At 29.1% G+C, this 13281-nt stretch overlaps 5 protein-coding genes and 1 long non-coding RNA gene across 9 annotated transcripts; 3 read left to right on the forward strand and 3 right to left on the reverse strand.

The window, feature by feature from the left end:
- Positions 1 to 66: 66 nt before the first annotated feature.
- On the reverse strand, positions 67 to 536 carry LOC122525153. The gene is made up of 2 exons (XR_006305720.1): positions 389 to 536; positions 67 to 254 (listed from the first exon to the last, which is right to left on the reverse strand). It is a non-coding gene; the product is annotated as an uncharacterized LOC122525153 (long non-coding RNA).
- Positions 537 to 619: 83 nt separating this feature from the next.
- LOC122525154 (vam6/Vps39-like protein) lies at positions 620 to 4362 on the reverse strand. 2 transcript variants are annotated; one of them, XM_043647806.1, is made up of 11 exons: positions 4277 to 4362; positions 3963 to 4133; positions 3643 to 3898; positions 3338 to 3570; positions 3012 to 3256; positions 2487 to 2918; positions 2094 to 2411; positions 1605 to 2031; positions 1423 to 1530; positions 1012 to 1336; positions 620 to 936 (listed from the first exon to the last, which is right to left on the reverse strand). In XM_043647806.1, the coding sequence occupies exons 1-11, from the start codon at positions 4344 to 4346 to the stop codon at positions 873 to 875; spliced, it is 2649 nt and encodes an 882-aa protein (XP_043503741.1). In that variant the 5' UTR covers positions 4347 to 4362; the 3' UTR covers positions 620 to 872. The 2 variants fall into 2 exon arrangements, with proteins under 2 accessions (XP_043503741.1, XP_043503740.1); XM_043647805.1 differs by having other exon boundaries at positions 2094 to 2918.
- On the forward strand, positions 4239 to 5391 carry LOC122525155 (N-alpha-acetyltransferase 38-B, NatC auxiliary subunit). 2 transcript variants are annotated; one of them, XM_043647807.1, is made up of 3 exons: positions 4239 to 4260; positions 4826 to 4912; positions 5045 to 5391. In XM_043647807.1, exons 2-3 carry the CDS (start codon positions 4877 to 4879, stop codon positions 5285 to 5287), a joined length of 279 nt encoding a protein of 92 aa, XP_043503742.1. In that variant the 5' UTR covers positions 4239 to 4260; positions 4826 to 4876; the 3' UTR covers positions 5288 to 5391. The 2 variants fall into 2 exon arrangements, with proteins under 2 accessions (XP_043503742.1, XP_043503743.1); XM_043647808.1 differs by lacking the exon at positions 4239 to 4260 and adding an exon at positions 4556 to 4644.
- LOC122525006 lies at positions 5352 to 6323 on the reverse strand. Its single transcript, XM_043647537.1, has 5 exons — positions 6217 to 6323; positions 5926 to 6125; positions 5731 to 5854; positions 5457 to 5657; positions 5352 to 5366 (listed from the first exon to the last, which is right to left on the reverse strand). The coding sequence occupies exons 1-5, from the start codon at positions 6283 to 6285 to the stop codon at positions 5352 to 5354; spliced, it is 609 nt and encodes a 202-aa protein (XP_043503472.1). The 5' UTR covers positions 6286 to 6323.
- Positions 6324 to 6404: 81 nt separating this feature from the next.
- LOC122525159 (transmembrane protein 50A) lies at positions 6405 to 7808 on the forward strand. Its single transcript, XM_043647813.1, has 5 exons — positions 6405 to 6494; positions 6617 to 6772; positions 6908 to 7014; positions 7140 to 7300; positions 7356 to 7808. The coding sequence occupies exons 2-5, from the start codon at positions 6674 to 6676 to the stop codon at positions 7457 to 7459; spliced, it is 471 nt and encodes a 156-aa protein (XP_043503748.1). The 5' UTR covers positions 6405 to 6494; positions 6617 to 6673; the 3' UTR covers positions 7460 to 7808.
- An 852-nt stretch (positions 7809 to 8660) lies between these two features.
- Positions 8661 to 13131, forward strand: LOC122525156 (hypoxia up-regulated protein 1). Of its 2 annotated transcripts, none has more exons than XM_043647809.1 (9): positions 8661 to 8868; positions 9035 to 9172; positions 9346 to 10306; positions 10397 to 10659; positions 10746 to 10879; positions 10982 to 11220; positions 11305 to 11593; positions 11665 to 12094; positions 12183 to 13131. In XM_043647809.1, the coding sequence occupies exons 2-9, from the start codon at positions 9035 to 9037 to the stop codon at positions 12600 to 12602; spliced, it is 2874 nt and encodes a 957-aa protein (XP_043503744.1). In that variant the 5' UTR covers positions 8661 to 8868; the 3' UTR covers positions 12603 to 13131. The 2 variants fall into 2 exon arrangements, with proteins under 2 accessions (XP_043503744.1, XP_043503745.1); XM_043647810.1 differs by lacking the exon at positions 8661 to 8868 and adding an exon at positions 8876 to 8955.
- The last annotated feature ends 150 nt before the right edge of the window (positions 13132 to 13281 follow it).

Genomic DNA, 13281 nt, shown 5'->3' on the forward strand with positions numbered 1-13281 from the left:
GGCGTAATTACTAACTTGATATCTTTCTTCTACATAAATCGTACGTTTTTATTGAAACAATGAAGATAATTGTATGTATCTTTTAATCCTAAATAAAACACGTTACTTTCCATTGCTTGCGTTACATAAATATAAATTTTGGTTACATGAATTCTGTTCAAATTAAACATATTAAGCTTAGATGTTATTATTAAAGTAAGATAACGGTGCTTGTAATAGTTCAATCTGTTCTCTCGAGAAGGAGGATTGAATTTCTGTAATAATTATTAAATTACATTTCGATATGCGTCTACAAAAATCGGAAACCGGTAAGATGCATTCAGACCGGTAGAAGCATCGGTACTTGTATGTACCTGCATGCTTACCGTGCAGGCGTAGGAATACAAACCATCGTCTATGACATCATCGGCCCTGTTTATAACACATTCTGGATCGGGCACGCCCCATCTTCTATATATTCTTTGTTGATTTAATTTTTCTATTTTTTTTTTTATAATCATGAAAAATATAAATCAACATTTATCATTTCTATTAAAATAATCATAAAAAAAAACATTTGTGCAAATAAATTAAAAATATTAAATAGTTCTTGAAAGTATTAATTAATAATCTCTCTGTCTCTCGTCTCTCTCTCTCTCTCTTTTATCTTTTTTAATGCATTACTATCAATTGGAATCTTATACAATATCATACAGCATATTATTAATACATCGATTGGTATTTAATAGTTATTAATATGTTGAAAAAAATAGAATATTAGCGGTCTTTTACTTGATAAAAAAAGAGCACTTTTATATCTATATAAATATATATACACATACATCTATTTAACTTACATATATTATCTGTAATAATTTCGCTACAATATTTGTTCATCCTTTACGATCTTGACACGAATAATGCACGATATCACCGTTGGGGTATCTTGCGAATGCACTATAAAAAAGAGTAGATAATATCTTCTTAGATTCATGTACATTTCGGATCTAGAAAATACAAGATAATACAAACCTTTGATTACCGAATCGTTTTTTACATGCAGGGCATATATTAAATTCTGTCATAAGAACACTCTGTGACTCATAATGCATACGTTGTTCTTGTACTTGCAAATGTTCCGCATAAAGTAAGCCTTTTAAAACTTGAGTCTTACGTCTTGTATTTAAATTATTTTGAAGACTAACTTCTAAAAAACGTTTTATTCTACCAATCGGTACTGTATCCGGTAGAATTTCTAAAACTTTCAATGGATTTATTTTTGAAGCATGTTCTTCGAGTAAGTGCAATGCCATTTCTGGATCCGGTTGTGCACTACGTTGTACATTTGTATTACAACCTGTGAGATGATGAAACATTGACGAAGCAAAATAATATATTTTAATTATCATATATTAAATAATAAATTATCGAAAAATAACATACCGGCCATTAGAGCTCCTGCATTATCAGGTTTTAATAGTTGATTAATAAGCATTACATAAACCTCGTCTGCTCCATCAGATTTCTTTTGTTTATCCGCTTTCTCTTCATCTTTGCAAAAAATTAATTATTATTTACAGCTAAATAAAAGGAATATTCTTTTAAATAAGAATCTATATACTTACTTTGACATCTTTCATATACGTTATTGCTATATTCTATTGCACCTTGTACATTATTCAAAAGATTAATATATATTGATATAGCTTGTTGATGACGCCCAAGTCTTCCTAAAATAATTGCACGTTCTTCGAATAAACAATCAAACGGGAAATGCACCAATATTGTTTCTGGTGTATAGTATACGGATTTCTCCAAAAATTGTTGTAATTTCTGTCTTATGTGTTGGGATGTCTCTTTTTCAGCGGGTGTTGCATTTTCATTCATAGAAATTAGGCTTTTTTCCTTATATTGATGTATTAAAACATTGTGAAATAATGGATTTGTATCTTCCCATATATGCACCACATGTTCCAAGTATGTTATAACCAAATCTTTGTGACAACGTAGGAGATAATCCAATACCTTTGGTCTGGGCAATTGCTCGACTTCCTAAATATAGACAAGAAGTGTCAGTAAAAAATGTAATCAATAAGTAATACACAGTAACGTACTTGTATATCTTCCATAAATATTCTGAGTCCTTGTTCAGGATCCTCTTCTAAGACCCAACCTGCGAATTTAAGAATTAAATCCATATGATCTTTGCCGAGATGCTGTAAATATTGGATAGTTCTTTCAGTTCCCTTCAAACTAGAATCGTTTTCTTTGGCATGTTTTTCTAATAGCTCTAAAGCCTTTCTATGTTGTCCTTTTGTTTGATATAATATAATAAGTTCTGGATATTTCTGATATATAAGTAATGTCTTTTCAGCTTCTGCCAAATGACAATGATTTAATCTTAGTAAAGACGCTACCAGTGCATCGTTCGTCTGTAAAATCATAAGATTTTGTATAGGATTGAAAAAGAATTCTACACAAATTATGTTTGCTTCTCTCTCTCTTACCTGTAAATAACATTTAAGTAGAGTAGTATCAATGATCTTTAACAATTGCTCAGTAGCTACGGCAGTCAGATTTTTTTCGCTTTCCATTACATTTTTATCTTTATGATTATCCTTATCTTTTGTTTTTGTATCACTTAATAATTTGTGTCTAACTTCTGTTAGAAACATTATTAATGCGCATAAACCTTTTTCTAAATCATGGTTTGGAAGTTTTGGTAAGTTCGTTGCTGAATCACTGAGCTCGTGACTATTACTCGATGGCGTTACTAAGTCAGGAAATAATCTTATCACTTCGTAAGGATCAGTTCTAAGTTCCAAAAATAAATTCATAGCTTCTTGAAATTTTTTTTCATAAAACAAATGATGCGCATATAGAGTTTGTATTTTGTATGTCTGTTTGGCCTTTTCCTCTTCTATTATATCTGATAAACTCTAAAAAAATATATATTTAAGTAATGTATTAATTTTTTAATTTAATTTAAAAAAAGACATTTAGAATACAATGAATACGAGATTTGTACGTACTGTTAATTTCAATGCTAATTGAAATTGATTTTGTTCGAGTAAAGTTCTAATCTGTTGAGTTACATCAACAGCCCTCACACACCATACGCTACTCATAGATGCTACAAAGACTTTGCCTTGTCTACATCTACATATAAGTCTAGCTTTATTTAAATCTTTTATCGTCTGAATGTGTAAGCAACCTTCTAAAGTATATACTTCTAATCTGTCATGTACAATACCAAGTAAGTAAGGGTCATCCCAAGCTAAAAAGAAAAAGTTTCAAAAAGTAAAATAATACTCTTTCCTTCTTGAACTCATTGTTCATATCAAATAGAAATTTTTACCTATGGCACTTGGAGTATCTGACCATTTAATAGGATTATGCTGCATTAAATCTCCTTTGGTATCCATGACAATAGAACATAAATCTTTTCCTAATACGAAAGAATCATCTGATAATTTAGTAACACTGGGCTCTGGCGATTTTCCGGTAGGAAACAGTTCCTTAGGTTTACCGGTTAATTCCAAAATAGTATAGGATAAACCACGAAATCCTAATATTAGAATTTCTCCACACCTGCATATAAAATACATTTAAATGATTTAAATACGTATTCGGTATTCTTTTAGGGGGCAATAATAATAATACCATGATAATTCACGTGGTATGTCTGGTACTGTTAATTCAAAATTATCACACTCCTCAAATTTTTTGCCTTTCCAATGATACAGTTGCAGTTTACGTTTAACAACAACGCATAAACGTACAACAGTATTTTTTTCATCTGTTGAACTTTCTGTTTTCTTCACATCTAAAGCGAACAACGTTGCTCCCTTTGTTTTTTGCAACTGACAGATTAATTGGAAATTCAACGAATTGAGATCATGAATAGAAACTATGCCATCTGTACGAAGAGATTAATTATTTTATAACATAATTAAAACGATTTAAAACCAATGGGGTATTACCTGAAAGTAAAATTAATAAATTATATTCCGCTACAACAGCTATTTGGGTAATACGCTTTTTAAAATTTTTACTATGGCGTAATAATTCTAACTTATGAGTTTCATCCAATTTAGAAGGAACATTGTACATAAAAATTTGTCCTTCTCTTGTACCAATCAATAAGTTGTCATCTGAAATATAAAATACTAAAATCACGCGATATTCAGATCAAATTTAAACAATATATGTGTGGATATTTAAGCTGTATGAAAAATATATGAGAACAATAAATAAATTGTCATTGTATGTTATGAAAAGGTTAGTTTTTACATACCATATGCAAACATAGACTCTATTTGCACTGTTATATTTAATATAGGTGTCTTTTTATATGCTTCATGCATTTTAATTGTATAAAGATATATAAAATGTTTATTTAAAAATTTCTTAGAATATATGTACTTTTATTGTGTCAGTGGTAGTATGTCAGCCAACTATCTCACATGCACATCATTATACACAATAATATTATGCCCAAGTAAATTGCACATGTTGAATTAAACGATATATTTTCAATAAATAATTGTTTTAATTTAAATGCAGTAACAAAATTAAATAAGATTACGATTAAGTTCGAAAATTACTTGTACCACTGTCAAAAAGAAACCAATCAAGTTGCTCATTTTTTCATACTGAAGATAGGTACAGACGTATTCTTTGGAAAGAGTAATTTCGATTTAATCATGAATACATGCCTTTCAATGTTTTGACATATTATAGTTTCTTTTGCTCAAGATAAAATATATTACTAAAATCACGATCAATTCTTTAATTTGGCTAAACTGATGAAGTAAACAGTATCTGATATTTTTTAATATTACAGTTTTCTATAAAGACAATTATAACGCGAAAGAAGAAATAAAGTCAAATAAATATGTCAAAAGAAGAGTACGTTCATGGAAACGGAGAGGTAATTAATTATATAAATAAATAAATTATTAATTTATATATTTCATAGATTTGTGTATATATCATAACCAACGTTCATAATATTTTATTATTTGCAAAGGTATTTTGTGACTAATTTGTTAAATAATTACAGACTTTTAATTGCGAGGAGTCACCTGCAAAACAAAAATTAAGAGGATGGCTGAATCGACATTTGCGAATTAAAATGACTGATGGTAGAGTATTGACGGGTGCATTTCTTTGCACTGATCGCGACGCTAATGTAATTTTGGGATCATGTATAGAATTTTTATCCGAAGATCTCACAGAAGCAAGAGCACTTGGATTGGTAATGGTACCTGGTCGACATATTGTGACAATCCATTTAGATGTTTAAATATTTCTTTTTAAGGATAAATAATACAGTAAAATCATATTTAATTATTTCTATATCTTCCACCTTATATACGACTTGTCTGCAATAAAAAAATATTTTAATAATTTTTGTTTTGATAGGAACATTCCTGAGGGTTTATAATTATTTATATTTTTCAATGTTTGTCAGCATTAATTATATATTCCTGTTGTACATAGTTAAATTCTTTTTCTAATTTTTGATTATTATATATTTCTTTATCCATATTTTTAATAGCATCGTCTATCCTTTGACTAAGGCTAGAACATAAATTATTCATTCCATACATATAACATATTTCTGTAGTTGAATCTGCCATTTTACGTACAGACTCCATAAAACTAACAAGTTGCTACAAAAGAAAACGATAACAATTGATTAGTACTATGTGCAAAGTAATTATTAAATAAATTTCAAACTCTTACCATAAACATATCTTTTTTATTTTGCATTTCTGCTCTAATTTGAACCATTGTGTCTTCATGCAAATCAACCATGCCACTTTCTGAAGACTCTTTATAAAGGTTTATTAATTTTATTAATGATTTTCTGAAAGAAAACTTGCAAATATTACTAGTGTAATAATTATTTAACATTACATGATTTATGATTATATTCACCTGTACTCTTCACTGATAGTTTCTATCGCTAAAAATGTAATAGTTAAAAGTTCAGAAGCATTGTTAATTGCTTTTAAAGTTGACTGTTTAACCAAATAATTGTATGTCATAGTTTTTACATCTGGTAATTTTAATTTATTTTTTTCTGTAATTTCTGCATCATTCTGTGATGAGTCATTGATAAATAATGGACTCAAACACTAAATATATAAAAGTATTAATAATATTATAATACTAAATATTTAATTATATTAGTAATTACAATTAAATTAGAAAATAAATAATCTATACCACAACGGGTGATGTTTTTCTGAATAATAATTTACAAATTGAACGTAATGCATTTTTTGTTGAATTCATATTTATTTTTTCTCGACTTATAAATAATTTTATTATGTTTTTCTATCAAAATCTTATGAGATTTAAGGTTATGTACATATATGTATAGGAAAACTATTGAAAACAATGAAGTTCGTTCATTCAGTGATTTAAATGCAAGCCTACCACCGCCTAGGAATTCTAAACAGCTTGTTCCCTGGAATTGATTTCAAAAAGTGCAATAAAAATAGGTAGAGTATATTTAAAAGAATCGTTAAATCAGGTGTTAGATTTCTTTTCTTCATTATTTGTTGTTTCAAGTTAGTGAAATTTTTGGCTATTATTTTTAGTCCTTGTTGACATGTCATTTTAGGTTAGTTATCGCTTGTCAGAGTAAAGTTTTACGTCGAGTAAACAAGAATTAGCGAAAATGACGTCCTGCCTAGAAAATGTACAAATTCCAACGTGCGTATGGTTTGAAGGAGTCGAAAAACGAAATGCATTAGTATCAATATTGGCTAGCACATTGGTAAAATTAATCATTTCTAATAATTACTAAGAAATATAATTTTTTTTAATTGTACGTCATATATATTTTTAATCGTACAATACTAATTCATTTAATATTGATTGTCTATTTATTATTCATGAAACATTGTTGCAGTTTTTTGTAGGGTGGTGGTTTATAATAGATGCTCATGCAAAATATCCTGCGGAGATGGTAACTGCTTATCACGTCTGCGGAGTATTTGGTACAATATCTCTATTTATGTAAGTTTTATTTAATTGATTGAGACTGATGAAACAATAGATCTATTTTTATAAAGTAATACATGCTAACGATTATTGGCCAAATTTAAACTAGACTTTTTTTAAATAAATTATTTCTAATACAGGGTCAACTCAGTATCAAACGCTCAAATAAGAGGAGATGATTATAATGGTGGGCGCTTAGGAGTCAGAGGAGCCAGAAGTTGGTTATTCGTGGGCTTTGTTATAGGCTTTGCAGCAGTTATTGCAGCCTGTTGGATCTTGTTCGCAGACTTTGTAGCTCTAAGTAAGTAATGATAGAAAAAAAATGTATAGTGGTATTTAAAATAATTATATTTTAGGTGCTCAGCATTACTGGCCCGGAATAGGATTATTTTTACAAAATGTATTTATATTCTTGGGATCTATGACGTTTAAGTTTGGCCGAACTGAAGATCAGTATTAACGGAGATATTTTTATAAACCTATTCAAAAGTTACACAAATAATTACTTTTAATTATTAATATACTATGATTTTCAAAATGTGCTAGCACATTATAAATATTTCAACTTTACTTGAGTCATGGAAATCTCTAATATTCAGCTGATCATACAAGTGCAAGAACAAAGTATTATTTGCTTTTTTATCTTGCGTAAAGTTTACATGTAAAAGTGTATGGTAATAATACCATTAATAACCCATACATTGAAAATTGTAATCCAAAGATATTGTAAAAATGATTTAAATGTGGATGCAATGATCTTAATGCTTCATATGATATTTAAGTGAATATAAAAATGTTATTACTCTCTATTTATGAATAATTACATTGAAGTACACACAGTAGTAATGCCCTTACATCTATGAAGTTGCTAATGATTACGTGTAAAGAAATATTCTGATAGATTTTTGTAATCGTTTTAATAATATAAGAAGTGTATTATATATACTTGTGAAATAGTGACATAATCACTTCCAGTGCTGTAAAAGGTATTTTTTATCTGTTATGTCCAGTCTTTTCCGAATTGTATATTAATATTTATTAACTTGTTTGGAAATCAATCCGAATATCTGCTTTTCCTAACGAAGATTTTATTAATTTTAATTTTATTTTACATAAACAATAAATGTTTTCATAATGAATTAATAATATGAAATAATATGGTATAATCTAACAATAATTTTGTTAAATCTTTTATGCTTTAGTTTATACCATAAACAATGAAATGATTTCTTTACTTAATAATATAGAATTTATTGACATACAGTGAATCAGTTCTATAAAATTTATATGAGTTTGAAAGCTTACATACGAAAAGCTATAAAAATTTAAAAACTTGCATTTTGATCAAATATCATTCATTTAAAGTTGAGATAGTTGGTGAGGTACGAATACTCATGTGACTCTCTGTATATCTATATATATATATATATATATATATATAAGTGCAAATCATCTATTTCTTTTTCCTTATTTTCATCGACTTTAACATTTTGATATGCAATAAATATTACAATAATTATAAAACTATAAGAAGAGAAAAAATGCCATAATTTGTTCGCGATTGCTTATCAATTTATTTTTTATATTTTATTAACGTCATTTTTTGTCAGTCCTAATCAATTTTGATTTGCCAACGCGGCCCAATAAAATATCACCTTTAAAGAATCCGCAACCAATGATATTATGCCACACAAACACATGTTTCATACAGATATCACGAAAGTCGCGAATGCGTTCTGTTTTTTGATAGTTTAAAACGTTTGTTGTTAACTAGCTTTGTGATGTTAACAAAATTTGTGCGTTCCTAATGATATAAAAATAACATTTATTCTTTTTTATATGAAATTTTCTGAATAAAAGAAGTGAAAGGTAAAGTAATAGGTTTTGACACGTATTATTTCTAGTTTGGATAACTGTTTAAGCCTGCCGGTAGTCATAACCAAATTTAATAGCAAAGTAATTTTCCTCGTGCTCGTATATATCGGTATCGTTGACAAGAATTATTTAATAATTGTTTCGTTTTTTTATTACATAGATGGAAATCACATGTGTTAAAATGTCAGCGATAACGATGTTTGTAGTCGTAATCGCTACTTTAATCGGTCAAAGTGAAGAAATAGCTGTAATGAGCATTGACATTGGTAGTGAATGGATGAAAGTTGCAATCGTTTCTGTACGTAAAATATATTTAATTGCTGTTAATTAAAGTTTCTGATAATTATTATACTTATAATTAATAAGTAAACTTATATATATATACATGTGTGTGTGTGTGTGTGTGTGTGTGTGTGTGTATGTGTTTAAATTTAACAATTAAATTATCCAAAATGTTCATTATTTTTATAGCCAGGTGTACCTATGGAAATAGCTTTGAATAAGGAGTCAAAAAGAAAAACTCCAGCTACAATAGCATTTCGAGATGGAGAACGGACATTTGGCGAAGATGCGCAAGTTGTAGGACTTAGATTTCCACAAAGCACTTTCTCTTACATATTAGATCTTCTAGGAAAATCTATAGATAATCCAATGGTTAAACTTTATTCCAAGAGATTTCCTTATCATGATATTATAGCTGACGATGAACGTCAAACAATAGCATTCAAACTTTATGAAAATATCACCCATACACCAGAAGAATTACTCGCACAGATACTTCATAAAGGAAAAGAATTTGCAGAATTTTCAGCTGGACAAAAAGTTAATGAAGCGGTGATCACTGTGCCAGGATATTTCAATCAAGCTGAAAGAAGAGCCCTGTTGCAAGCAGCCGAACTTGCGAAAATCAAAGTATTGCAACTTATCAATGACTATACCGCAGTCGCATTAAATTACGGTATATTTCGTAGAAAAGAAATTAATGACTCTGTGCAATATGTAATGTTTTATGATATGGGTGCCAGCAGTACAACGGCAACTGTAGTCAGTTATCAAAATGTTAAAACGAAGGAAAAAGGATTTGTCGAAACTAATCCTCATGTTAATATATTGGGTGTAGGATATGATCGCACCCTTGGAGGATTAGAAATGCAAATCAGACTGCAAAATTATTTGGCTAAAGAGTTTGATGCTTTAAATAAAACTCCTAATTCCGTATTCAATAGTCCAAGAGCTATGGCAAAACTCTTCAAAGAGGCTGGACGCGTTAAAAATGTACTTAGCGCCAATGCTGATCATTATGCCCAAATCGAAGGTCTGATAGATGATTATGATTTTCGGTTACAAGTTACCAGAGAAACTTTCGAAAATATTTGCTCCGATCTATTTGAACGTGTGTCAAATCCTGTCAAAATTGCCCTAGAAACTTCAGGTAAATTTTCTAAATACATGAGAGGTTTGACTAACAAGTTATATTAAGAAAATTCATTGTACACAAAAACTACATTATATATTATTTTAGCTTTAACAATGGATGTAATATCTCAAGTAATATTGGTGGGAGCTGGTACACGTATGCCAAAAATCCAAGAAAAATTAATGGAATATGTCAAAACAGACTTATCCAAAAATATGAATACAGATGAATCTGCTGCATTAGGTGCTGTTTATAAAGCGGCAGATCTCAGTCAAGGTTTTAAAGTCAAAAAGTTTATAACGAAAGATGCTGTTTTATTCCCCATTCAAATTGTATTTGATAGAAATGCAGATGGCAAAATAAAACAGGTAACAATTATGAAGTTCATCATTTCTGTGCTCATCTGTGAATATTGAAATTTAATCATAATAATACACATACATTGTCTATACAGGTTAGAAGAACTCTTTTTAATAAGATGAATGCTTACCCGCAAAAAAAGATAATTACATTTAACAAACATAATGAAGATTTCGAATTTCATGTAAACTATGCAGAACTAGATCATTTACCTGTTAATGAAATAGAGTAAGTACATACACATAATCCATACGGTATGTGTTTTTCTGAATTAATCGTCATTTAATATACATATTATTAAAGCAAAAATTTGTATTTATATGATTACAGTGCCATTGGAAATTTGAATTTATCAACTATAAAATTGACAGGTGTGGCTGAAGCTTTAGAAAAGCACTCTAAAGAAGGAGCCGAAAGTAAAGGGATAAAAGCTCATTTTAACTTGGATGACAGTGGTTTACTTAATTTAATAAATATAGAGTTGGTGTCAGAAAAAACGGGAAGCACCGCTGAGGAAGAAGAGGGTACATTTTCAATGCTTGGTTCAACTATTAGTAAACTATTTGCAGGTCTGTGTTAAAAACTTTGCAAAAAATGATGATAAAAACATTCAAGCTTAAGTTTCGCATATTTATTTACATACTACATTATAGGTTCAGATAATAAGGGAAAAGATGAAACTACAGAAGAACCACCAAAAGAAAATATTAAGCCGGTGCACGAAGAGCCTGAATATCCAGATCCTCAGAAAGAAACTGAAGATAAATCTCAGAGCAAAAATCAGACAAAGTTGAATGAAGGCAAAGCAGGAAACAAGACAGAGAAATCTGAGAAGGAAAAGAAACCTGTTATTGTAACGATTAAAGAACCTATTAAAGCCGAAGAAATTATATTAGGTTCAAAGACATTGGATGAAAAGAAATTTTCGGAATCGATTGAAAAGTAAATATCATTCAAATCAAATATATTATTTGTATATATATCTACAAATTTATTTTTATTTATTTTGACAGGATTCATCACCTAGATCAACACGATCGAGAAAAAACACGACGTGAAACAGCTTTAAATAATCTTGAAGCATTTGTGATTGATGCACAACAAAAATTAGAAACGGAGTTTTATATAGCTGCAGCAACTTCTGGAGAAGCAGAGAAAATATTAAAAGCTTGCGCAGAAATTTCTGAATGGTTATATGAAGATGGATTCGATGCAACCGCAGAAATATATGAGGAAAAATTAATGCAATTACAAAAGTTAACAAGTGATGTATACGAAAGAGTTTTTGAACATAAAGAACGACCAGAAGTGCTGAAAGGATTGGTGTCTATGTTAAATGGAAGTTCAGTATTTTTGCGAAATATGCGTAACATAAGTCAAAATAATGATATGTTTACACAAGTAGAAATTGAAACATTGGAAAAAGTGATCAACGAAACAAAGGTATGTATAATCGCAATAATATACTATTATAATATACTATGCGGGTGATTATATTACGAATTCATATGTAATTATTTCATTTATCTAGGAATATCATGATATAATCGTTAAATCGTTTGCTGAAACACCTTTATACGAACCGATAAAATATAAAGTTCGTGATATTGCAAACAAAATGGCACTACTTGATAGAGAAGTTAAATATCTTGTAAATAAGGCCAAAATTTGGAGACCAAAACCAGAAACAACGAATAATATGGAAAATAAAACTGATCAAGCAACAAATAAAACGCAATTACCGAATATAGAATCAACATCGGTTCCTGATCCTGATACTCAGTCAGGACAATCTAATCAAGAAAATATAGAAGCGAAAGATAAAAAATTGGAAAATATTCTAGAATCAAATACGACAGATGCAACGGAGGATACATTAAATTTGTCAAAAAATGATAATTCGAAAACGAATAATGAACGAAATCAAGATGAAAAACATCAAGAACTTTAAAATATAATTTATTTTCAATGTGTGACGTTTCATTAATGATCGAGCACATATCGATCAGCAACTTAGGCGAATCACCACTGTGTAGGACAATTTTACGAATGTATTTAACAAATCAAATACGAATATCTACTGCGGCATCTATATAAATTATTTCATATAATTCGAAAATATTTTCCATCATTTAATTATTTATATGAATTCATAAGAAATGATGATAATAATTCGTTATATTGTTATGATGGGTAATCAAATGCAGCACTGTCAAGCACAAAAAGACATTACACTATTACCGAACATTTATTGTCAAGTGCCAAGTCTAAGCTGGCTTTAGAGCTAATTCATGTATCATTTTCTCTCTCTGATCAATTTAATAATGATAATATATAAATATATAATATTTAATAATTATAATAAATAAATTATTAAATATTTATATATAAAAGATTAAACGAATAGCTGCATGTTCAACAATTTATTGCATCTGTTTTGTAATTATAAAGCAAATATGATAAAACGATTTATAACAAAATGTTAAATAAAGTGTTCTAATGATGTGTGCGAGTGTGTGGGTCATCGTCTTATGCAGATAACTAATTGGTACTATCGCATATATACGAATAAACACACAAGTATTTGTGTGCGTATATATTTATATAGAGAGGGGAGAGGGGAGAGGGGA

This window comes from Polistes fuscatus, unplaced genomic scaffold, assembly GCF_010416935.1.
Source record: "Polistes fuscatus isolate 324 unplaced genomic scaffold, CU_Pfus_HIC Scaffold8, whole genome shotgun sequence".
Classification (NCBI taxonomy): domain Eukaryota; kingdom Metazoa; phylum Arthropoda; class Insecta; order Hymenoptera; family Vespidae; genus Polistes; species Polistes fuscatus.